The 23814-nt window shown below is 42.1% G+C and overlaps 4 protein-coding genes and 1 pseudogene across 11 annotated transcripts; 3 read left to right on the forward strand and 2 right to left on the reverse strand.

Moving 5' to 3' along the window:
- Positions 1 to 62: 62 nt before the first annotated feature.
- On the reverse strand, positions 63 to 6012 carry LOC105422352 (endoplasmic reticulum-Golgi intermediate compartment protein 3). Of its 2 annotated transcripts, none has more exons than XM_089074697.1 (8): positions 5471 to 6012; positions 4869 to 5027; positions 4676 to 4792; positions 4518 to 4558; positions 4375 to 4442; positions 4079 to 4302; positions 3874 to 4002; positions 63 to 2490 (listed from the first exon to the last, which is right to left on the reverse strand). In XM_089074697.1, the coding sequence occupies exons 1-8, from the start codon at positions 5589 to 5591 to the stop codon at positions 2153 to 2155; spliced, it is 1197 nt and encodes a 398-aa protein (XP_088930823.1). In that variant the 5' UTR covers positions 5592 to 6012; the 3' UTR covers positions 63 to 2152. The 2 variants fall into 2 exon arrangements, with proteins under 2 accessions (XP_088930823.1, XP_088930822.1); XM_089074696.1 differs by having other exon boundaries at positions 5507 to 5989.
- On the forward strand, positions 274 to 1557 carry mTerf3 (mitochondrial transcription termination factor 3). Its single transcript, XM_011631694.3, has 2 exons — positions 274 to 1165; positions 1226 to 1557. The coding sequence occupies exons 1-2, from the start codon at positions 274 to 276 to the stop codon at positions 1501 to 1503; spliced, it is 1170 nt and encodes a 389-aa protein (XP_011629996.2). The 3' UTR covers positions 1504 to 1557.
- LOC105433361 (reactive oxygen species modulator 1) lies at positions 2889 to 3863 on the forward strand. 2 transcript variants are annotated; one of them, XM_011648655.3, is made up of 3 exons: positions 2889 to 3188; positions 3415 to 3570; positions 3642 to 3863. In XM_011648655.3, exons 2-3 carry the CDS (start codon positions 3440 to 3442, stop codon positions 3748 to 3750), a joined length of 240 nt encoding a protein of 79 aa, XP_011646957.1. In that variant the 5' UTR covers positions 2889 to 3188; positions 3415 to 3439; the 3' UTR covers positions 3751 to 3863. The 2 variants fall into 2 exon arrangements, with proteins under 2 accessions (XP_011646957.1, XP_011646947.1); XM_011648645.3 differs by having other exon boundaries at positions 2985 to 3188; positions 3432 to 3570.
- A 414-nt stretch (positions 6013 to 6426) lies between the features above and the next one.
- On the reverse strand, positions 6427 to 21889 carry vari (MAGUK p55 subfamily member vari). 6 transcript variants are annotated; one of them, XM_011631692.3, is made up of 8 exons: positions 21324 to 21884; positions 17296 to 17411; positions 10237 to 10539; positions 9475 to 9711; positions 8825 to 9299; positions 8414 to 8748; positions 8138 to 8212; positions 6427 to 7741 (listed from the first exon to the last, which is right to left on the reverse strand). In XM_011631692.3, exons 1-8 carry the CDS (start codon positions 21421 to 21423, stop codon positions 7565 to 7567), a joined length of 1818 nt encoding a protein of 605 aa, XP_011629994.1. In that variant the 5' UTR covers positions 21424 to 21884; the 3' UTR covers positions 6427 to 7564. The 6 variants fall into 6 exon arrangements, with proteins under 6 accessions (XP_011629994.1, XP_011629995.1, XP_088930817.1 ...); XM_011631693.2 differs by lacking the exon at positions 21324 to 21884 and adding an exon at positions 19289 to 19612; XM_089074691.1 differs by lacking the exon at positions 8138 to 8212 and having other exon boundaries at positions 21324 to 21889.
- On the forward strand, positions 19541 to 20332 carry LOC148937096 (uncharacterized; annotated as a pseudogene).
- Positions 21890 to 23814: the final 1925 nt, after the last annotated feature.

Here is a 23814-nt window from a genome sequence, read left to right on the forward strand (position 1 = left end):
TACGTACTGTGTATTAAAAACCATGTTACCCATTGATAAGGGTTCATAAATCTGATTATGTAGTTCCATATTCACACGCCTAGAGGTAGCTACATCTAAAATATGGCCGCGCTCAGGTGTCTTTCAAAAAAGCATGCATCTGTCGGATGAAAGTTCATTGAGAATGTTTTTTAACAAAAATACGTAGGAAATTCAACAATATTCAACAATCGATTGTTGACTACTAATTCTTGTTCAAACTGTCTGATTCTGATGCGGTGACAAATATCGAAAATGTTTCAACGATGCTATTCGCTTGCGTTGCCGGCGCGACCCGTTGCGATGAATGTAATCACACGATTTATTTCAAAGAGTAATGGATCAAGACGATGTCTGTCGAGAGAACTCGAGAAAAGCGACGAGAAAATTTCCTCGAAGCCGAATGTTTTGTCGGAATCGGCGATAACCGAGAATGAGAATTACGCCTTAGAACAACGATATAACTCGAAACCGAATAGTATAAATACAGCTACATTTGCTCACGAGAGTTGTCTTGACGATCACGAAGTCACCCTGCCACATCCCCTGGATACGTGCACTGAGGATCTGTCGGATGTCGGTCCGTATCTCACACCAACTTTCACCTTCGCCAAGTATGCAAACAAATCCCGCACGATTCAGGAACTGGTGAAGCTTGGAGTTGCTTTATATAAGTTCGAGTCAAAAGAGGGGATGGTGCAATACATTTTGAATCTTGACTTCGAGCGGGATGTAAAGCCATACATAAGGTTCCTACATGATTGTGGGGTGCCTGCCGATTACTTAGGTCATTTCATTACAAAGAATCCGAACATTTTCAAGGAGGATCTGGATGATTTGCACACGAGGATAAGATATTTGAGGGCACACAGCTTCGATGTGTCGATGATCAAGACGATACTCTGCAAGAATCCCAACTGGCTATTGTACAGTACGAAGGATATAGATGGTAGGCTTGGTTACTTCCAGACCAACTTTAAACTTAATGGTAGCGAAGTAAGACTTCTGACAGTTAAGGGACCCAAGGTGGTAACTTACAAAATGGTGCATCTACTGGAAAATACATTCAGCATCAAGGAGGAGATGGAATTTGATCAAATGCAAATTAAAAAATTGCTTCTCAAATTGCCTAAAATATGGGTTAAGAGTAAGTGTGTATATTGATATGATTTGTGAATAGCTCTTATGTCTTAAATTTTGCTTTCAGATCGCGACAGATTGCTGAGTACATTCGAGTACGCACATAACGAAATGCAGCTGCAACGTGATTTTATCGTACAAATGCCGAATATTTTACTTTGTAGAAAAACTAGACTCCAACAGAGACATTTATTCCTAATGGAACTGAAAAAAGCGCAATACGATCCTTCTAAACCGATGTATGTCTCGCCAAAAGCTTTGATTGGCGGCACAGATGCGGACTTCTGTAGAGACGTAGCAATGACATCCATTGAGATTTACAATGCATTTCTCAAAACATTTTAATTTAAAACAGAATAATATAATATAAATATAAATGTAAATAAATGTTAACAGATACCTTTTGTTTTTTGAATTATTTCATGGTTCAACAAGTTTTTACAAGATCTTAATAGGCTTTCGTATGTTTTACTGATTTTTATATACACATTACACGTATAAATAGGTTTTTTTTTTTTACATCGCATTCGTTAAAATCGCAATTATTTTTCAAATAAAAAAGTGTAAAAGAAGGTAAATATTCAACCCACATCTCATTATTTAATAAAAAATGATGTATGATTTGTTCCTCTTTTTTATACTGCACAAAAGATACTGTAAGGTATTTCCAATTGTACTTACGGCGCTAGTATATCTACGAGACTTTTAATATAAATGTGAGATGAAACGAATCACGCTAATGCGGAATGAAAATTCAGAAAATTCAGAATCGATCTTCAATGGAGAGTCGAACATTCTTAGTAATACTTTTCATGATCCTTAATCAATCATAACTTAATTAATTCGCCTAAGGCCGTGTCGCACCGGCGCTTAACATTAATCCTAATTTCCTTTCAGCGACTCGTCTGGAAAAGCTATTTGAACTTCCCGAGGTTGATTGATGTCGAAGGTGGATAGAATTAGGATCGACGCTGCTGCAAACCGCCTAGAGTGTTTAATTGTACTTCCCTAACTCTATCTTCTTCTGTATCGCGCGCACCGAATGATAGAGCAGCGAGTCGATTAGACCGGCCACAGTGAACACGCCGCCAATGATCGCGCAAGTGTTCGTCGCGAAGTGCCCGAACGACTTCGCCTTCTCCGTGTACTTCACCATGAGCGGGCTCAGTTCGTAACTGAAGAATATACCCGGCATCCCGGACTCGCCGGTAATCAGGGACACTTGCTTCGCGTGCCGCGTTACGGAGAACTGGTTCGTGACGAGGGTCGAACCGTCCGCCCGGACGTACGTCGTCGGGACGATTTTAATGTAGTGATAAAACATCATAGCACCTGAAACAAACGGAAGAGCCGAGTCATTACATCAGATTAATTACATTGTTCTTTCTATGTGCAAATATATATATATATATATATATATCCATACGTACTCCATTTTTTGGAGGAGACGATTTAAAAATTCTTTAATTCATTAATGAGATCAAGTTTTTAATTTTGTTACATACCATGTTTCTATATTTTAAATAAAAATTTCTAATTCTTGGAGGGGGGAGATAATTAGTATTATCATTTGATTAGCGAGTTATTAAAGAAAAAAAATTTAATTTTGCTATACCGTAAAAAAAAAATAAAGTCCTGTCCATCGCATTGTAATACCAGCATTTTTTCCTGTTGTTATATTTTGTTTAATATTTTCGGCTTATATATATATTAAATTTTTATTGCAATTTCTATATTTTTATTAATATGCTCTTCGAAAGGCTAAATTTAGTTTATTGGCGCGCAATATCGAAATCTTCCGCACAAGTGACGTCAAATGAAACGGAAATAGCAGACGGCGCAATCGTCATTTCACTCACGTTGTAAAACCATCATGGCGTCTTCCCGACATCGCGATACGGGCGCAATGAGTTGAGATTCCGCGGCGATTACAACAAAGTTGCAATTAAGTTATAAAATTGAAAAGTAGAAGTAAAATCATTCCCAATTGACTGCATCAAGCCGTGAGATTACGTAACTGATTCTTAACAGTAAGTGTATAGTGCAATCTCATATACGCATAACATTAAACGTCCGTGAAAACATTTACAATTTTGTCACAAATTATACTGTTTATCTCATGGATAAAAGTATAAAATTATTTAGAAAAAAGTGAATTCAATTTATCGCGATTTCCTTTCATTCTGAAGAGATTGTGGCTTCGAAATAAAAAAAATTAAAAACTCAAGAATTCTCCAGAAACAAATCACATTGCAGATTACATCATTTTGCAGATTACAAAATGCCTGTAGTACCTGGAGGAGCCTATCAACAAGGACCATCTTGCTTTGACAGAATGAAATTAGGCTTTACGATTGGATTTTGTGTGGGGATGGCCTCTGGTGCGCTCTTTGGAGGATTTACTGCTCTTAGGTATCGTAGATAGTAACAAAAAAAAACATACATATACAATTTGGATGTACACGAAATATTTCTATTGCCAGATATGGACTAAGGGGGAGAGAATTGTTAAACAACGTTGGTAAGGTGATGCTTCAAGGTGGTGGCACATTTGGCACATTTATGGCTATTGGAACAGGAATACGATGCTAGTATATGGATGGAGCTATGTTACAGAGTATCTTGCAGCCTGTTTTTTCATTGAAACTGTTTGTATTGTAAGCGCGAGTCACTAAGTCTTTAATAAAGGTAGCATTAAGGAACAAGGTTCGTTACCTTCCATGGCGACGACGGTCGTGTCATCCATAGGATTTGTTTTCCCTGGGATATTAAGCCCAAAACTTAAGTGTCTAATTTTGTGCGTCATGTTGAAGCGAGATGAGGTATACGGTTGAACGTCGTGTACTGCGCCATTAAAAAACGAGCATATAAAAATATAGTACAAGAGAGTATTCTGAAAATCTTTCTTGCGTTGGCTCACCATGAACATGATTGACTGAAAAACTGACACCCGGCGCAATGTGAAAACTTCCACCGACTCTATTCACTTCCATGTAACCATAGATCTGACAGCCCTGTGTGAAGGCATGTTTGATTTTTTCCATGGAATTATCATTCTGACACTGTTTAACATCACTCGAATCCGGTGGCGCCCACTTCTTGCGTCTGTAAGCCTCCCACACATCCTCACATGTGTTGCAACATCTGCAAATCAAACAGAATATATAATAACATTTGATGAGCCTCAATTCTTCAATGGTGCAAGTAAGATTTTACTTCATTTCATCAGTAGCTGCACCGTAACAATCACCACAAAACTCTGTAGTGGAACCAATTTCTACTGCCTGTAAAAAAATTCTATCTGATAATAATTAATTTGCAAATGGATATTCAATTAGAAGATAGAAATCCTGCGTTACCTTCTCAGTGGTCTTACTGACAGCCTTTGCATCTGTAATATCTGCAATAAAACTTCTTTTTATATGACAATTCTGACATTACATATATATATATATATATATATATATATATATATATATATACATATATATATCAAGAGGAACATTAACTTGCTTACTTGTCCTCTGTGGATCTTCAATGGGTTTACCACTCAGATCTAACCGTCTTTTGAAAATATTGTGTTCTATATGCAAATGTTGTTCGCCTGTTGTATCCATGGCATCTATCGATAAAACTGCAAAATACTGAAATGACAGAGACTATATCTCCTTCTCCCTCGCAAAAGTATCAGCACCAATTGTTGTACTTACGATCACAAGATATAGTTGGGACTATTATATCCAAGTTAATTCTCAGTTTAGAACCCCTGGATGTATCTACAAATAATTCCTCGCTCATAGTTGGTGTAAGATAATAGTTTACCTCTGACAAAAACAGTATGCCCATGATGATTGTACTAATGATTGTAACTGAAAAGGCATCATTTCATCATTTGCATTGGAATCGACGATTCTTATTAAAGTATGTTTAACTGCGTTAATTATCGTCAGTCAAAAATAAACAACCATTTCTACCAGACACCAAGAGAAAATTGTAAAAAGAGAAGAAGATAATACAAACTCAAGACATGTCAAATATTTCATGTATCAAATATCACATGTAAAATATTTCAATTCAATGGTATTATAATCGATAAAGCATTTTATTATTTTAACAGAACGGTTAACGCTCCCATCCTCGGAAAAGCATTCTGGGAGGTTAACCATTCGACTCGCTTCACTGCATCGCATCAATTAATTTAATTATTTCCATGGTGCGGAATGTAAGCGATGGTAAATGTCATTCGATCCTCGTGATGATTCTCCGGGGTTCTCGCTTTTGCCGGCGACGAACGCACACGGACGATCGCCGCCGTCGATTGTCGCGACGGTACTCGATTTGTATTTACCGATGGCACCGCTAAAAGTCCTCACGAGGATATCGGCCTCCTCGCGTACTTTCGGATGTACATCCAACTGCCGTAGCATATGCATCTTCCCGGTGACGGCGTGAAAAACGATTCGCGATGATTCCTCGCGGCGGCGCGATGTTTTCCCGCACGACACGTATGTATCATGACAAGTCGCCCTGCCACCTTGAAACGTGGCAGACGGTATGCTGCCATTGGCCGGTCGGCCGGTAGATCTCTCTCTCTTCCTTCGCTCCGGTTCTCCGCTCCTGCGCGCTCAGCATCAACCCGGCACCGAGCAAACGAGATGGACGTATTCTCGTCCGAGCGCGAACGTACGACTAAAGGAAACTGGCGTCGTATCTCGTTCTTCCATTTATTTATTTTCCAGCTAGCTCTAATTATTTCCGCAATATTGATCGTGAAGATTAATAATGAAGTTTTTAATTTAAGTAAGATTAAAGTCAGAAATTTCAGAAAGGCGAAAAGTTACATTAATTGAAAAAAAAAAATTGTAAGAAATATCTGAAGGCATTTATGATTCATTTATAGTTGTAAATATTTCCCGTGTTTTAAATAAATAAGATAATATATTTATAAAAGAGAGTAATTCCCCTGAGAGTTTTATTTTCATCTGTTTCAATTTTTACATGGATACTGATAAAATTTGATACATCATATCATTTGTATTGAAAAAAAAAAAAAAAAAAAAAAAAAAAAAAAAAAAAAAAAAAGAAAGCATATAATGTACATGTATAAAATGCCTGTTTCTAGTTACATATTCTAAGTATAAATAAAAAAATAAGTCATATTTGTTGTTAGTAACATATGGTTCAATCAACATCCATTTTTAGCGGAGCATTAAAAAAAAAAAGAACTGAGGATAGGAATACTGAAATAATAATTCATTCGTTGTACGATTCTGATTCGTAACAAATGCTCGATAAACTTTATTCCACATCGTGCATCACGTTGCTCTTCGGGGCGACAGGTATGTATCTCGCGATTAAACATACTGATATTGGTTCACAGTCGTTACATACCCGTACAAAGCGACTCACAATAAATGTATAAATAGACCTCCGGAAGAGGTAGATTGAGTTGAAAAAAAGTATGTGTATATGTAAGTATGTGTGGAGATGCGTATGTATTGTCCGTTGGACGTTAGAAAAGGCATTTGTTAGTTTTAGTCCTCCTGTGAAAAACTTGAATGCAAGAGCGAAATCGCGTCGAGTCGACATAGTAGATCTTCGCGTCAACTCAATTGCAGGCTTGCGTTATTAAGGCACTTCCATGCCAGGAATATTACTTAGCGTGCACGAACAGCAAAATGAGACACGAAACAGAATTCGCGGGAAACATTGTGTAGATAAATGAACGTACGTGCGTACGCGGTTATCGTTATACTAAATTAAAAGTATATTAAAATTAACTGGACGGCGGTCTAACACATCAATCGACCCGTTGCTAATGCAGTCGTTGTTGAGATTTGGCAGTAAAAAATGCAGCGTGCGATATGACTTTCTTCTTTTTATGTAAAAGAAAACCGTTTTTTGTTCTTCTGAAATTTGATTAGTGATCTCCATCATCGTCGCCATGCTGATTCGTCGAGGACGAGAAGAATTCAATATTCTGTGTATTACGATTTGACAGCAATGTACGAAACGAAGTTTTGTCGATGAGATTCCATATGCAAAACGGGTCGTTTGTAAATCTAACGAAACTAATAATAAACGCTACGCTACGTGTTTAATTATAAAACGACAATATGAGATTCTCGATCGCGTCCTTTGCGCGATGACGATCGATATCGCTTCACGCGGCATGAGATATTCGTAGCATTCTTTGTACTCTGATTACACGTGCCTTGCGTTTTCTTAACCGCGCAACAAACTGAGCCTGATTCCAAACATTCACTTCACATAACATGCGCGTAACATAATCTCAGTTTTTTGAATCTGACATAGGCAATAATAAAAATTCCTTTCTTCATTCGCGCGTTCCTATATTTTCGCGGCTCTTAAGTCCTATATCGTAAGCTGCATTCGGGAACTAAAATTAATAGATCCAATTGACTGGCACCCATTGATGCTCCGTGGCTAAGGCATCCAGAGCTGCGACCACCTGCCTGAACGTATTATCAAAGTCCTCGTTCACTATCACCAGGTCGATGTACTTTTCATAGGCTCTCTGCAATGCCGCGGACTCCTCCAACGTAGATTTCAGATCGTCCTCCTGGATAGATTAATTAGTCTCTCATTTTTAATACTTTATAAAGAATATACAAAACTTTTTTTAAAATGATGCCTAATATGATGATAGTCGACTTGTACTAAAAGTGACGTGAAATGTACTTTTGAGATCACAAACATAGTTTGATTGCCTTCACTGCAGTCGCAAAAAAGGAAGTATTCGATTGCATTAATTATCGAGGATGCATGCTTGAAAAAAAGTTGAAGTTTTCATGGCTCCCGTGACTAAGAATTCTACAAACTAAAACGTAGGAATCGTGCGGTACTAAAACACAATCAATTCTATAGCTATAAATTTTGCGACATTTCGAATGAAGAGTATCATGAATACGTGCTGCATAATGGTATAATAAAACAATATACATCATGCGATACAAACCTCATACAAAGATGCGAGGGATTCCAGTGTCCTGGCTCTTCTCGAGCTGTACCTGATGGAACTCTGGCGGTCGAACTAGCAAAGCCAATATCAAATTTATACAAGGAATTAACTGAACTGATAAAAATAAAATAAATGATAAAATAAATAAAGTTGTCGCATATAAATGACTAGCATCACATGAGATCGATAGGAGCTTTAAAGAGGGCATAAAAATTTCAGACATAGGAGAGTAATTTTTACAAAAAGATAGGCGCAAGCTTTGAATAAGAATACCGTTAGATTTCGATTGCTAGCACCGGTCGATCTCCCGAGATCGTATAAGGATTTCAGCTGTTCCATCCCGGGCGCGGCGATGAATATGACGTAAGGCATGAATTCCGTGCTGTTGTGGAGGATCTTGAGCGCGGCTGGACTGCAGTCTAACACGCACATCTTGCCGGCTCTTATCAATTCCCGCACCGAATCCAGCTTCGTGCCATATAAATGTCCACCGTGTTCACCGTGCTCCAGAAACCTGTGCTCCCTGATATCGGTTTCCATGGTTTCGCGATCGGTGAACCAGTAGCTCTTGCCGTCCTCCTCGAGGACTCTAGGCGGTCTCGATGTGTCTGCGAAAAGATCACTGAGTATAATCCTCGGCAGTATCTACTCGCGTTGATCGCGAATTAATTGAGTGTTTCTTACAGGGTACGATAGTGCCGAATTTCTCGGGGTCACTGTTGATCAACCTGTTCTTCAGGGTCCGCCGACCCACGCCACGTGGTCCAACTAAGGCCAAGGTTTTGCGTCGAAACGGCGGCATTCGGGCGACCTCCTCGTAGAGAAGCAACTCGGCACCGTCGAACTCACCGTTCGACTTGGATTGGTACATCTTCCTCTTCTTTTTCTTGGATATTCTCGTGCCGCAGATGCTGATCTTGTGAACGAAGTCAGCCTCAGGCGGTACGAACGCCTTCCTGCGTTCTTCCAATTCCAGCGAGGGTATTAGCCCGGGTGATCCGAGGCTCTCGCCCTCCACTCTTCGCGCCTGCCACCAATTCGGATCGGCCTGGTCAACGATCTGGAGGATGTCGCCCTTCTGGAAGGGCAGACCAATCTCCCGACAGGGTAGAAGTGTATCTTCCGATGGATCATAATCGAAGAGGGCCCTCATGTAACACTGTCATGACAAAGCAAAAAGGCGACTTGATGAAATTGTCATGAATTTTCATTGCTTTGCGATTACGATGCCGAGGTCGCGTTTTTCGCGCTCGAACGAGCTTTGTAAGAAGGGAGAATAAGAATGCAGCTGTTACCAAAGGCATCGAGGTGGAAAAACAGCTCGTAACACTCACCGTGGACTTGAGGGGCCGGTTCGTGTCCGTGGCGACACCCGGAGCCAGTTTTAGGGATAAATTCTCCTTGGCATCCTGGATCGCCTGCTGCAACTCCTCGGGATTTCGAACTCTTTTTCCGTTAACTTCGAGTATCACCTCGCCTGTCTTCAAAAGCTCCTGACGTGCCGCTGTGCTGCCACCGAGAATCCTGGCGATGATCATATTCCCGGATTCATCCACCTGCACCGTCAGACCCTGGAGAAATACCGACAAATAAATAAGTAAACAAACGCCTCGTTTTTGTCTAGCCACTGATTAATGGGCGACGTCGCTTTCTCCAAACGATCAATAAAGCATTAAGCGGCGACGTAGAAAATTGCTAGTCATATTTCGACGCGTCAGAGTATCTTAAAGAAGCGCGTAGTACCAGAAAATCGTCGAAACACGTGGCATGCCGGAAAAATAAACATTCGCACTTATTTGCACGAACTGCAAGTGGCATCTTCGTCTTTTCTTTAGGCAAATCTGGCGAGCTAATTCGCGAATTGGAAGTTTCTCTCATGATAAAACTTTTCAGTGTGAATAGTTTCAAACCGTAACAACCGAACATTTTTCTCATTATACATTTATTTTCATATCGAAAGATATGGGAAAAGAATCTTTGAATGAACATGAAACGAAACTAAAATTAACTAACTTTTTTTCCAAATATTAAGTTAACACACTCTTCGTTTATTTTTTTTTAAAGTTAAGGTGTATCATTTATATTCCTGGACTTACCAGAGGTTCATCAGGTTGCCTCCTGAGGCCGACCACCCTGATAGGCATTTCCTCCTTCTTGTTCGTCGGCATTGTTAGCGCGGGCGGATCGGGCGGTTTGGAAGGCGCTTCTCTGCGTTCCACGACCGCGTCGTGCGTCTCCAGGAGCGCTCTCAGATGCGCGTTGCCGAGAAGATTCACCAGCTCCCTGGCGTGCGAGTTCCTGGAGGACCGGAAAGCGTGGCACACCTCGTCGACGATGTCACAGACGGACGAGCATACCGGCTCCACGGGCACCGGCGGGTCCTCGAGACGCTCCTGCACCTGCCAGAGAGGAAGAGAGAAATCTTCAAATCAGGACCTATTAAAAACTGGTTTCTCACGAGCCTTAGGAGGATATTTTGATTCTCTCTTGTAACTCTTTCTCATCAGCGTAGTACATTTTTGGTATTAATTTTTAATCGTGATAATTCTTCTTTCACATTCCGTTACGTTGATTAATTCTTTTCTGATTTTATTTTTGTTTAATTTACGAAAACATAAGAATTTAATTTACAATATACATTAAAAAATATCATAGAAATGAATATTATATTTAATTTTACTACGTGTTTTAGAAGTCTGTTAGATTTATATTAAATTTTTATTCGACTATATAGCTCTTTTTATTTTTTTGGAATAAAATAAATTTTGCACTTTCTAGAAAAAATATTTTTAAAAAATAGCTCAAGAGATCAAACGCTGACATATAACTTATTTAACTAATTTGCGATATCGTTTAAAGCATGCAAGCGGTGTCTCTTTGTGTTACGGTATTTATATTTATTTAGGTAGATAAAGCGGTGGCTTTCTTGTGCCAATCATGAAAGTCAGAACAGGTTTTACATTAAATTCACCACGCTACAATATGCGGAACCTCGGTTTACCTCTTTCTTGTCGGTCAAAAAGAGAAAACCACATGTTGTTAAATCAACAAATTTCTTCAAATGCAACTTGCCCATTTTCTTGCAATAATGCAGACTAAGTAAGCTTAACTTTATATGACTTCTTTTCCACACATTCAAGATATTCATGTTAAAATCTTCATCTGCAAAAAACCGAGCAAATTAACTTTGAAAAGAGGATTTTTGAAAGATTTTTAAATATATAATTGAAATGGATTATAAATATTACGCGATATTTATAAATTCTTAGACGCGATCGAAAAAATTTCATTATTAATGCATTGTTAATGATCAATGTTATGCAATGACACGGCGCCGGCGGCGTTCAATTGGATTAAAGTTAATCTAATCGACACGAAAGACATTTAGCCCTACTCTACTTGAAGCGGCTTACAATGAACGAATAATTAGAAAAGTAGGTCATTCGATGACGCGTTCGAGACGGCGCATTTCCCAATATCCAAACAAATTTAATGAACCGACACACAGATTTATTGTGATTTTTTTATCACTTCTTTAACATATGGAAAGATCTAAGAAGAGTCGAAAAATTTGAGAGAATGTAACATTTAAATCTTACAACACTTTTCCATAAAAATTGCGATTGTAACAAAAATAATAAAAAAGTTACGATTCACGCAGAATTATTACGCTAATGATGATGATAATAATGATGATGATGATGATGATGATGATGATGATGATGATGATGATGATGATGATGATGATGATGATGATGATGATGATGATGGTGATGATGATGATACTGATAGATACAAAAATAGACGTAGAATATTCGATGCAGAAATCACTCTATGATTATCGCGCACGATACACGGACAAATGTGGGTTGTCGTCGATGATGATTCACCGTCGAATTATTTTCCTCTCGAGAATCGCGAGCTCCGGTGCAGTCATTACGCACGCACGCTTTGTCGATCAGACGAGAATTTCCTCATCGTACGTGCTCTCGCGAGGCGCTCTTGCGAAATCGGCGTTGCGAGCAATTTCTCCCAGATGATTAACGACCGACCGAAAACGCGCGAGGATCGTGACGTTTCCACGCGCCGCGAGAGTTTTTCGAGGCTTTCAAGCTTCCTCCAGTGTTTGTTCCAGCTTGTTTGCTCAGCACGCGGGCCTCCCACGTGCACGCGAGGTTCAAACGCGAACATCGGTAAATCGACGTCCGTCGCGCGAGATTTATCGGCGCACTTCGTCGCGGATCATTCATCAAGCCGCGCGGCCGCGGCCCTCCGCGTTTACTCCGAACGGTCCCGCACCCGAGTAACTGTGTCCGATTGCGTCAGGACGAACGCGAGATCATCATGCCGTGGCCTGGGATCGGAGGCACACTTTGCCATGCCGCACTTGTTTATGGACTATAAAACCGCGGCATTTATTTAGCCGCGGAGCGGGATAAATCCTTTGCGAGACGAATCGCTCGAGACTCGTTTCTCCCCCTCGACGGGGAGAACGAAGCGCTTTCGCGATCTGGCGAAATGATCTCCGCGAGAAGAAAAAGAAGAGAGAGTAACGGCCGCGTGCCGCGCGGCGAGAACGATCGACGAAGTCGCGACAAGGCGAGCGAGTCCCGTCGCGTTCTCCTTTAAATATCATCAGGCGAGTCGACTCTCGCCACTCTCAGCTCGAATGGAGCGTCCACATTTTCTCCCGCCCATCTTTCTACCCCTAGATTTATCCTGGCTTGCTAACAATTGATACAATCGAGCCCTATCATATCAATTCCTCGATTACCCCATTATTACACCGCACACCCGAATTCTACCCCGATTGCGTCACTTAACGGGACCTTCGCGTTTCTTCAGTCGCACCTCTCTGCAAGCGGCTCTACGCGTCCATTCGCCGCCGCGGAGTTACGCAAAGCTGCGGCAATTCCGTAAAATTCTTTGGCGAACTTTTTTTCTCTTTCGCCTCTCGTGTTCCGTATTCTTCCCGCGTTCCTCGGGCGAGCGACGCGTCTCACCTGGAGAGAGAGAGAGAGAGAGAGAGAGAGAGAGAGAGCCTCGCGACGCGCTGCTCCGTGCGGACTGGTGAAGCTAAAGCAGCTCTAACTGGTCGTGTCGGTGCCCCCGTGGCGGTATCGATCGGCGAGGGAGAGTCTGGCTCTCTCGGACGAAGGGAAAACCAGATCTGTGTCTCGCAAACGGGGCGGGTAAAAGCGATCACGCAGGATGCGGAGACGGCGGCGAGGGTTGGTGCTCCGCGCGGGTTTCGCGTTATCGTCGCGCGACACTTCTCGTCCGGGATGTAAACGGCGACTCTGAAAACTGCCGCGCCTACTGACGTCGGCCTGGCCGATCTCCCTCCGCGTAGGCAGGCCGTTCAGGCGAGTCGCCTGCCATTCTGAAACAGGTGGGGGCCCTTCCTTCTCCTGGCATGCAACACACTCCGCTACGTTCGCTTCAGGAGCGTAGCTCGTCCATCCGGGGACCACCCGTTTCAAGGTCGTCGTAAAGAAACGTAATAGTAGTAGTAGCAGCGGTGCACGCCTCTGTAGACCTCGTGACTCCACTTCCCTTGGAGAGTACGCCTCGCGTACTCTTCATTGATTTTATCATTCACTAAGCAGCTAGGTCTACCTCGAACCAGCTGAGAAATATGGCAGCAGCGAGGCACGTTAATTCATTAACTTGGCATAATTTTATAGATCTTCAAAGATTCTGATTTAAAATCAAATCGGTGAACGAGGCAGGAACCTATTAGGCATTAAAAGTGCACCGTGAGACCAATGGCATCTCTCTCTTTCTTTAATAATAAAGATAAAGAAACAAGCAAGAAATGAATATGAAACGTCCGCATATCTACGACTTTCAATTTAGAAAACATCGTTGACACAAGTGAGCTATTTCGTTGTCACGTTTACAAGTCTTTACAAGTCTTTCTCGTTTATTGAATGATAATAGCAACCGAGACAAGACAAGAGATATCGATGTGCCTTTTTCGGAATTATCTAGCGCCTCTTGAAAGTATCGTGGGACTGGTTGAAGCTCAATACAACTTCGTCGCAGCGTCGTACCAGTCACACTTGTTCCAATTGTTTGCTTTGTCAATGAAAAATACAGGTATTCAGGAAAGATTCCATTTGGTACGAACTAAACACTCGAATTTCTAAGGCAAATTGCGATATTTTTCACCAAGCCGTGACGATGTTTCAGTTCTAAAGACAAATCGCTTCTTTTGTCGCTGTTATGCAGAAACTGCATAATCATTTAACGGTCGATTGTGAGGACACTTGATCGCTCCATTATTATATACATAAATGTGTCATTGTGTTTTGAAGACTCGGATTATACGGAGTCAAGTTACAAATAATGTCACGTTACGCGTCGAGTGACGTAACGCGTCCAGCTCAACTCGATCAGCGATCAGCGAAATCGGTATTCGCTGTTGTTTTTTTTATTGACGCAACCAGAGGAGGGGCTATCCTCCGTCGAAATGACTCTGTTGCGTAAACGAGTTAGCGGATTCGGTTTTACGCGGGACATTCACTCCAGGTAATATGCGAGATAAAAGAAAATGTATGCGCGCGTCCGATAAGAGCCACAATCGAGTTCAGCGTACAGTCCTGTCGCTCACACACACACACACACACACACACACACACGCGCGCGCGCGCGCGCGCGCGCGCGCGCGGGTCGGGACGCATACCGCGTGCATGTGTACGTGTCTCTCCCACTTCCTCTTGTACGATCACAAAGCCGACTCACCGACTGAAATTACATATCGTCTCGTCGTACACGCTACAGGCTTACAAAACACGTTAACGTCGCGGACACGCACGCGCTCGCGCCTGGATTTCTGCGACGAGTCACGAGCGATGACTCCATGGCGGCGCCTATGACCTACGCCTAATCAAGAGGTCGTGCTCAATTATCCGTAATTATTATCCATGCGAGAAAGAAAGCAATTTCGCCAATTAAGCGACCGTAAATCTCAATCCTCCTCCCTCGCGTCCCGTAGGCCACTCGGCTCCTGGATTATGATTTTCCCTTCAGCACGGACGCTCATCCAGCCGGGAATCTAATAATTGCTTTGCTTTTTTTTTTCTCCTTTTTTTACCGCTTTGTCGATGATCGGACCGATTATCCGGATACATCGATAAAAAAAAAAACCGTTTTCTCCGCGACGTTTTTTTCCGGCTTTGCTTTCTCACAAAGATACAGATGTCTTACGTGCTCCTTAGCACTTTCCACCGTTGGCTCGAGTCGACGCGAAAGGCGAGATACGTGAGTCGATTCTCTAACGACTTCTCAACACCAGACGTTTTCTACCTGCTGCGGTGCACGTGTTTCTACCTGTGCGTCGACCTGGTAGATTACGGGAGGAATGTAGGCCCCGAAACACAAGGGGAAAACGAACTGGTTGCGGTCGACATAGGGAGAGTGAAAAGGCGCTGCTCATCGCACGTGAAAAGTATCTCGTTTAAAGGATGAAGCCGAACAGCCAGAACGCGCGTAACGCCTGTTTTTTTTTCCAGTCCATCGCCGGATAATATTCTCGCCGAAGGCCGGAGAGATAATATTTCTCTTCCTTCGCGGCTCGCGATCGCGGGAAGTGTGTCGCGACCGAAATAGCGTGGGTGTCGCGCGGATGTTTCGTGCCGCGTGATGCAGACACGTGAAGGCACGTAGAGAGGGATGAGGGGAAGCGGGGAGGGAGGGGGGGAGAAATAAAACTCGCTCTAGCACGCGTGTTCCCGAAATTCCCCCTTTTCCCATGCTGGGTGCCACGAACGAGCCTCCGCTCTCCGCCACAGCTCTCGTCGTTCGGGAGCACGCGGTTCGACCAGATTCCAGCGAGGCGATATCGTTCACTTTCGTAAGCCAAATCGTTAATAACAGGCAGAGAGGCGCGTCTAGAACTTGCTTTGAGTAGAAAATTCTTGAGACTGCGGTATTCAGAAATCTTCTTAAAAATACCACTAAATTAAATATTTTCAAGTGATATAACAATTTTTGAAAATATTATATTTTGTGGCTGGAGATATAAAAAAAAAAATTATTACTGCAAATAATCACAAAGGAAATACATTTTTTTTTTTTTTTTTTCCATTAAAAACTCGATTCATTAAGATTTAACGTGCCAAATTCCCAAAAATAGTACTTAACTTAGAGAATATTTTGAGAAATTTTTAGAGTTGTTCGATTCGAGGTTCGAAGAACATTGCAAATATTCTTCAGGACAACAACGAATAAATATAACAGCCAGGGAGTTAAATTACGTATTACTGTGTTGCATTAAGGTGAGAATATAGGCGATAAGTATAAACGCTCGAAATGTTACTGTTACGGTCGTTCTACGATTAGTTATTGCCCTGCTCTTCGCGGAGAGACTGCACAAACCTAGATTTAGAACTATATTTAGGAATTGAGAACTGCACATTTTCTCTCCGTGGAACCGTACGCACACTGTACTCTCTGTAACCGTTTGTATTCTGAAATATTCCCTGATTTAATCTGGCTGGTTTACTTCAGTTGCGGTCGCGTTCGCCATTCTAAATGATCGTTCCATCGAACGATGGCGAACACGTTCACGTAGGACGGTTCAACGACTCGAATTGTTCGGGCAAACGGCCAGGAACGTTCGCGCGAACGTTTCAATTTTTTTTTTTTTTTCATTCAGCGACAAGGAAATGAAGGGATACCACGGCGGCCAAGAACCGCAGACGGATCCTCATAAATTTCCGCGATCATAGTAAACATCGTTTAATGAGCGAACACGGACACGTTCAACGCCGATCTGCGTACCGAAATTATATCCACTCGCACATTTACGATCCGTTCACGGGACATGAACAAAATTGCGGATCCGGATATCGCGCTGCCATTAGAATTTTTCATACCCCACGAGGAGCGATGAAGGCGATTAAAAGAAAAAATATGAACCCCTTCACGTTCAGAAAATAATGAGTTTAATCAAGTACGCTCTGCATTCTACATTGAAAAATTCAACGAGTTAATGAAGTGTTCTTCGCGTCGTTTTTTTTTTTACATTTTTACATTTGATCTACCGACGAACAAAGAGCTAAAGAAATTAAGGGAGGCTCAAGTAATCTCGCGCGGTGATCTGCCGAATCGCGATTCAGTTTCGAGATAAACGTGGGGCGTTCACTCACCTTCACGAGGGACGTGACGACCGGGCTGTCGAGGAGGCCCTTCAGGAACAGCAGGTCCGTGTCATCGGCGACTTTGCCCAGCTCCTCGATGTTGTCACGCACGTGCATGAACGCGGCTGGAACAGTAACGGCGTACTTGTTCATAATCAGCTGCGGATTCACCGTGGCCGGGAACGGCGCATCGCCGCATCGCGGCAGCAACAGTCGAGAGAGAGAGAGAGAGAGAGAGAGAGAGAGAGAGAGAGAGAGAGAGAGAGAGAGAAAGAGGGTGACGAGGGAGAAGCGGGATACCCAATGAGGGGTCGCAGCGACATGAGTGTGAACCCGGGCGTGGCCATCTTTCGGCCTGATCAATATTGTCAGCTACAGGTGGCCGAGGCTGTCACGCGAATCTTGCTTGAGTCTCAATTTGAGCGCACAGCGCTCATAATTCACCGCGAAACTGCGTTTATTGAACTAATTAAATTGTTGAGTGAAAGGGAAAAGGAGAAAGGCGAAAAAACGTGCGCAGCAGGAAGATGAATTTATAATGGCATTTATAAATTATTATATTACATTTTTATATTTTTATTATATATGACTTTTTCAAATTTTTTTGGGAATTTATGGAAAAAAAAAAAACTTTTTCGAGACTGCAAATTACGTATGCATTTAGAAAAGGAATAAGTCGTTACGTAACTATTTCTGGAATTTTCGGTTTTCCAAATCGAACGCGATATTGGATATTGTTGTATCGCGTGGGGAATTATTAACGGGGTTGATTTCCCTATTTTGGGAGAGCTCGAGGGCGCTTCGCGGAGTGCGAAGTCATTAAATAACATGTCCAAGTGTATTCAATTAACGTCACCGCTATTCGCGACTTCAACTAGTACGCCAAGGCCTCTTAGACATTATTATCACATACCACTTGAGCGGCATTACACCTGTTGGCGGTTCGATATTATCGATCGCGATACGTCTCGTGTTCTTTTCCTGCCTGTTCAAATTTATTCAAATATTTCCCAAATGTTTCTATTCATGATTTTTACGATTGCTGCGATTGGAGCCAAGGCAAATATACATATAGAAAATATACGTCGCTTGCAGTTTTAGAAACGCGGCTATTAGATGATTCGTGGAACGCACGGCTTGTCAATCGATTATGTTTCGCCGACGCGTTCGGAACTCTCGAGGGCTCGATGAAAAGCCACTTGACTATGTAATAATAACCTGCGCCAACTATGCAGCGTATGAATGATAAATGCATGCATTATAAAGCATCGAAGCATAGCTGGGATCACGAGCGACACAACGCGCGCGGGATACGATGCCGATTTTCACGCTCGTGAATCGGTAGCGAACGTATTTTTACGTTCTGTTTTGCGTTCACGCTGAATTCTAACGTGAAAAAGTCATGTATAATAAAAAAAAAAAAAAAAAAAAAAAAATAAAAAGTAAAAATATAAAAATGTAACAATATAATAATATAATAATTTATAATACCATTATAAATTCATCGTCTTGCTGCGCAAGATTTTTTCGCCTTTTCCCTTTTCCCTTTCACTCGACAATTTTAATTAGTTCAATAAACGCAGTTTCGCGGTGAATTATTATCGCTGTGCGCTGATAAATTTTACAGGCGAGCAGGTAGAGAACGCGACAGTTGAAAGTCATCAACCGAAAGGCGTAACCGTCACGGTCGACATTAAAATAAAGGGAAAAACGTGGGAGGAGAGGGTGGGAAGGGAAAGAATTAAAAATATGCGGCCGGCGATATTTGCACTCGTTCCCACCGGATGTTCGAGGAAATATGCCTCGCTATCGAGAAATACGATATACGAGTGTATCTCGTATATCGCGAGCAAAGTGAGAAAATATTTCTCTTTAATTCCGAGGAAGCCGTGACGACAGTTTCGCCGGAAAAACACCACTTTCGTTTATTACGCGCGCGAGAAACAATTCGAGGCAAGATGAGACGATTCCGAACGTCGCGCGAACAATGCGAACGATTTACCGTTGTCAACTTGATGGACAATCGTGCCGTTCACGGCGTCCATGCTCGCCAGCAATCGCCGATCCTCCAGCTTCTCTTTTCTTCCGAAGAAAACCATGATAGCGACATTCAAGAGTCCCGGCGGTCCGAAATACGAAAATCTACCGAGGCAGCGCCCTCGATTTCGACCAAACGCTTTCCCGCGGGTTTATTTATATTTTCACATTCACGTTGTGCTACTTCACGCTTCACACTTTTTGCAAAGCATTAAAAATGTGCGTTATCCCGAGAGTGCAATTTTATCCCTCTTCCAGCGCCGAAAGGAAATTCTCTCGAGAGTTAAAACTTGAGAATCACGAGAGATTCGTCCTGTCGCGCACGAAATACAAACTTGTCACTTGTCACTGTCTTATCGTCGGCGTGTTAATTACGGCGGTTAATTCACTGTTTCGACAGGACTCGCGGAAGAGGAACGTCTCCGTCGTTGCTTTCCTTACTGCCACTTCACGGTGAATGGAAACACTGTCTTACACCTGCCGGGGCCCCGAGGGCCCTGGTCCGAGGGGACCACAAGCGGCACCCCGCCAAGGTAGTGGGGGCGTCCAAGGAGGCTAGCCCGACGATACCTGTTGACATGACGTCACGTAACTCATGCTGCTCATTACGCCCAGGATTTTTCTCTCAGGTGATGTATATGTCAATGTTCACTCGGTGTTGTCGATCGGTCAATGTTGCTCGGCGGAAGATCGCGCGGGAAAGATGAAAGTCGATAGACGCGAAGAGCGAACGGAGGAGATCGGAGAGGCTTCGATCGAGAAATCGTAAGCGCCACTTGGCTGCCGACTGGCTTTCGAGATTCAAAGCTGACTTTTACGAAGGGTCGGGGACGTACATACAGCCAGAAACAACCCAGCTGGTGGCTGCTGCTGGTCCAGTGGAGGGGGCAGAGAAGAACGCAGAATGGGAAAGAGGACGAGAAAAGTAGAGAAGAGGCGGGAATATCGCCACGCGCTGATTATTCGACGCGATTTTAGGATCTTCTTTCGCGGAGGATTCTTTTGTTGTTCTTTTGTCCCTCTCTAAGACAATACGTATCCTGGGGGATTAGAGTCGTGAATTATTTGTATCTCGCTGAGTCGGCAGAAGTAGAAAGATCGAAGAAATCGAAACCAATTCAATTAGGACTAAGACGATTGCAAGTAAAGTGGTAAATAGATGTTTGAGAAACTTGTCGAGACGACACAACTTTCCACATCTTCTCGACGGTGACTATTAATTTTATCCTGGGAAAAATGTAACGCTTCATTCATTAAATTTGTCTCGATTAATAGTACGTCCGGGAAATAACAGCAATATGCATCTTCTCGAGCAAAAAGAGAAAACGGAGAGAGGCCAAACAATAAGGTAATCACTAGAAGCCCAACAACAGGAAAGCATTAGCTGGAGAAGATAAGAAAAATGCGTGATGGTGAAATGGCGTAACTCGAAGAGAGAAAATGAGAGAAGAGAGAAGAGAAAGAGGAAAAATGTTGAGACAAAATCGGTGAAAGCGGAACTTTTCTACCGGCAACTTCTGAAAGTAGATTCTACCCAAATGTTATCCCGAAAAAGTTTTTTTCGCTATGAGAAGCTAGGAAGCGATCAGTAATCACTTTTCTCGTTCAAGGTTGCTAGTAGTCGTCATCGATTGCGCGAGGTTTTCCGTCGTCCGGAGAACACGTGCGTGACGATCGATCAAATCGCAAACCGTGGAACTAACTTTGGGCGGTTCGCCGGTGTTAACAGACTTAGAAACCGGAACGTTTGGATGGATTATATATTGTGATATACGCAGCAGTTGGTGTATTCTTAGTATTCCATTTGCTCGTTGAAAAACCTCAACGATACGGAGATTTAATCGGACAATTATCGGACAATAATTGTTAGTAATTGAAAAAAATGAGACACGTCGGATACGTCAGAATTTCACATGCAAAATTCGCAAATCAACGTTCAACGATGCACGATGTTTTATCCCTTTGATTGAATCCCCTGGATTGAAAATTTTCTTTCTTACCCGAGGTAGAGTTCAAATCTTTCTTCTGGATGATCGACGATAGAGCGGAGCAGCCGCACACGTCGTCGATGACGCTTCCCCTCGACTTGCTCCTCCTCATCTCGGCTGAGGACTTTCCTCGGTGATCCCGAGCGGCATCACGTCTACCCCGGTCGATCGCTCGGGTCCTCCTCGACGATCACGAGACCGGCCATTACGACGGTTCCTCGTGGACCGCTCTCCGATCCCGCAGGATCGGCGTCATCGCGTTCGCCGCGCTCCTCGCGTCGGAGGTTCCGCGTGCTGCCGCGCGCCGTCGGCTTCCCGTCGGCGAGTCCGCGACGGTTCGCACAATTGTCGATCGGGCGACGAACAGACGGACGGACGGACGGACGGACGGACGGACGAACGAACGGACGGATGGACAAATGGACGATCGCGGCTGTTACGCGATTGGAAACGGATTAGGATCTATTCATAGATCGAAGCGCCCTAGTCCAAGTGGCTTTTCCGTACGTACGCGAAAGCGATACCACGCCGGCGGGACCACGGGGCGCACATGAGCCGCGCGAACCAACCGTGACCGGTACTTATAGTCGTCGGTCCGAAAGGGGTGGCTTTTGTAGCATCCTGTCTACCTTCCTCTCTCTCTTTCTCTCTGTCTTTCTCTCTTTCTCGCTCGTTCTCTCTCTCTCTCTCTCTCTCTCTCTCTCTCTCTCTCTCTCTCTCTCTCCCTCTTGCTCTCTCATGGCGATTCCTCGACTCATGGCAACGACGACTGGCACGCGTTATATCCTCCCCGATCGATAGTAAACGCGCCCATGAAAGGGTCGCAAATATTCTTCGCGGGGCTGCGCGCCAAGGAGGATTGACGCAAGAAATTGTTGTTCCGAAACTTTTCGAGATAATGCACTTCTTCCTTCGCTCTTCCTTCGCTCCGCCGCTGACGTGACAAATTTGTGAGATGTTATTTTTGCGGATATTCGCGGGGCTTGAATTGAAAAAACAAACAGCAACGAGTTTACTTTGAAGATAAGATATTTTTATATCACCTCCACTTTTCGAAGGGATACTCCAATATACATTTTAAATCGCTTTAGAAAAATTCTTTAATTTATAAATTTATTAATTCTTTCTTAATTCTTTATAGATTTTTGTTTTAAATCTATAATTTTTTTTTAAATAGGAACAATCGGTCAATTTGTACTTACAAACATCATGCAAAAATTATAATTAAATTCTGAATCTAAAATTTTATTTAGTATCTTTTTATATCATTTCATCAATGTGTGCAGTATGTGGAAGTTAATGTGTATTGTGTATGTACTCTACTTTAAACACATCAGAACCCCTCTCGTAAACGTGTCACTGTATTTTAACAGCTGCTGGCAAGTAACACGAACCAGAGGAAGTTCCGAGGTGCGGTAAACATGATGGAAGTGAAGCTTAGCGGTAGGTAACCCAGGTTGCGACGCGGTTTCCATATTTCATGTCATTAAGACGAGATGGCGGCCACCTTCAATATACTGCAATGCGAGTTTTCTTATGTAAAACAGGTCTTTAAACAAAAAATAGAAGAGAAAGCAAAATTATTTTTTAAGTAATTAAATTTTTTAAGTAATTAAATTTTTTAAATAATTAAATTTTTTAATTAATTTCATTCGCAAATAGTTCCTCGATTAAAATAGCATTGTGTTTCTCCGCGTGTAAAAAAACAGGAAATATTGATGGAACCAAAATCCTGGAAAAACTAAATTTCCGATAAAGAGAAGAAAAATTAGGTTTCCATAGTTCCCTTTCTGAAAAAGGGCATGTTATAAAAATATTGAAATATGAAACTCCTTTTCCGCGATGCTCATTAGTTTTCTCGCTTTCCTTATTTTATCAGTAATTGTCATCGTAAAAATCATATTTTGATTGTTACATCGAGCAAAAGATCAGTATAATAATAATAATAATACAATAATATAAATTGTAAGTATTGAAGCATTTTAGCATTTATTTCTATATCAACAAATATTTTTCTTTTGAATAAATAAATATTCTTCTTTTAAATGTAAATTCCAAATTATTTCAGGTAAGATTTGCAGAATATTCTTATTCTTAATCTTTATTAATAAAAATAAATGATTAATAATACTGATTTATAAAATGGAAAAAGTTAAGATCTAAAATTAAAAAAAAAAAATGTTAGAGAATAAATGACGTGCGCGAGACGTGGCGCTCGGTAATGTTTAGTATAGCTAAAAATAACATCGATGATTAAAACAGGAATCGCTGTAGCTTTTTGATGTTTGTCAATGCGATTTTCATGTTGTTTTCCATACAAAACGTAAAAAGAAAAATACAAGAAAAATAAAAAAAGTTCATCGAAGAAATTATATTCGTGTACTCCATTTTTGTAAATATATTTTTTTTATATCTTCTATGTGGACTAAGCGATGAATCTCTCGAGGATGCATTCTGAATTGTTTTTGGCATTTCGTTTTGCGCAACTGGAATCGCAATTTTT

Source organism: Pogonomyrmex barbatus, unplaced genomic scaffold (assembly GCF_055798465.1).
Source record: "Pogonomyrmex barbatus isolate J1 unplaced genomic scaffold, ASM5579846v1 scaffold17, whole genome shotgun sequence".
Lineage (NCBI taxonomy): Eukaryota > Metazoa > Arthropoda > Insecta > Hymenoptera > Formicidae > Pogonomyrmex > Pogonomyrmex barbatus.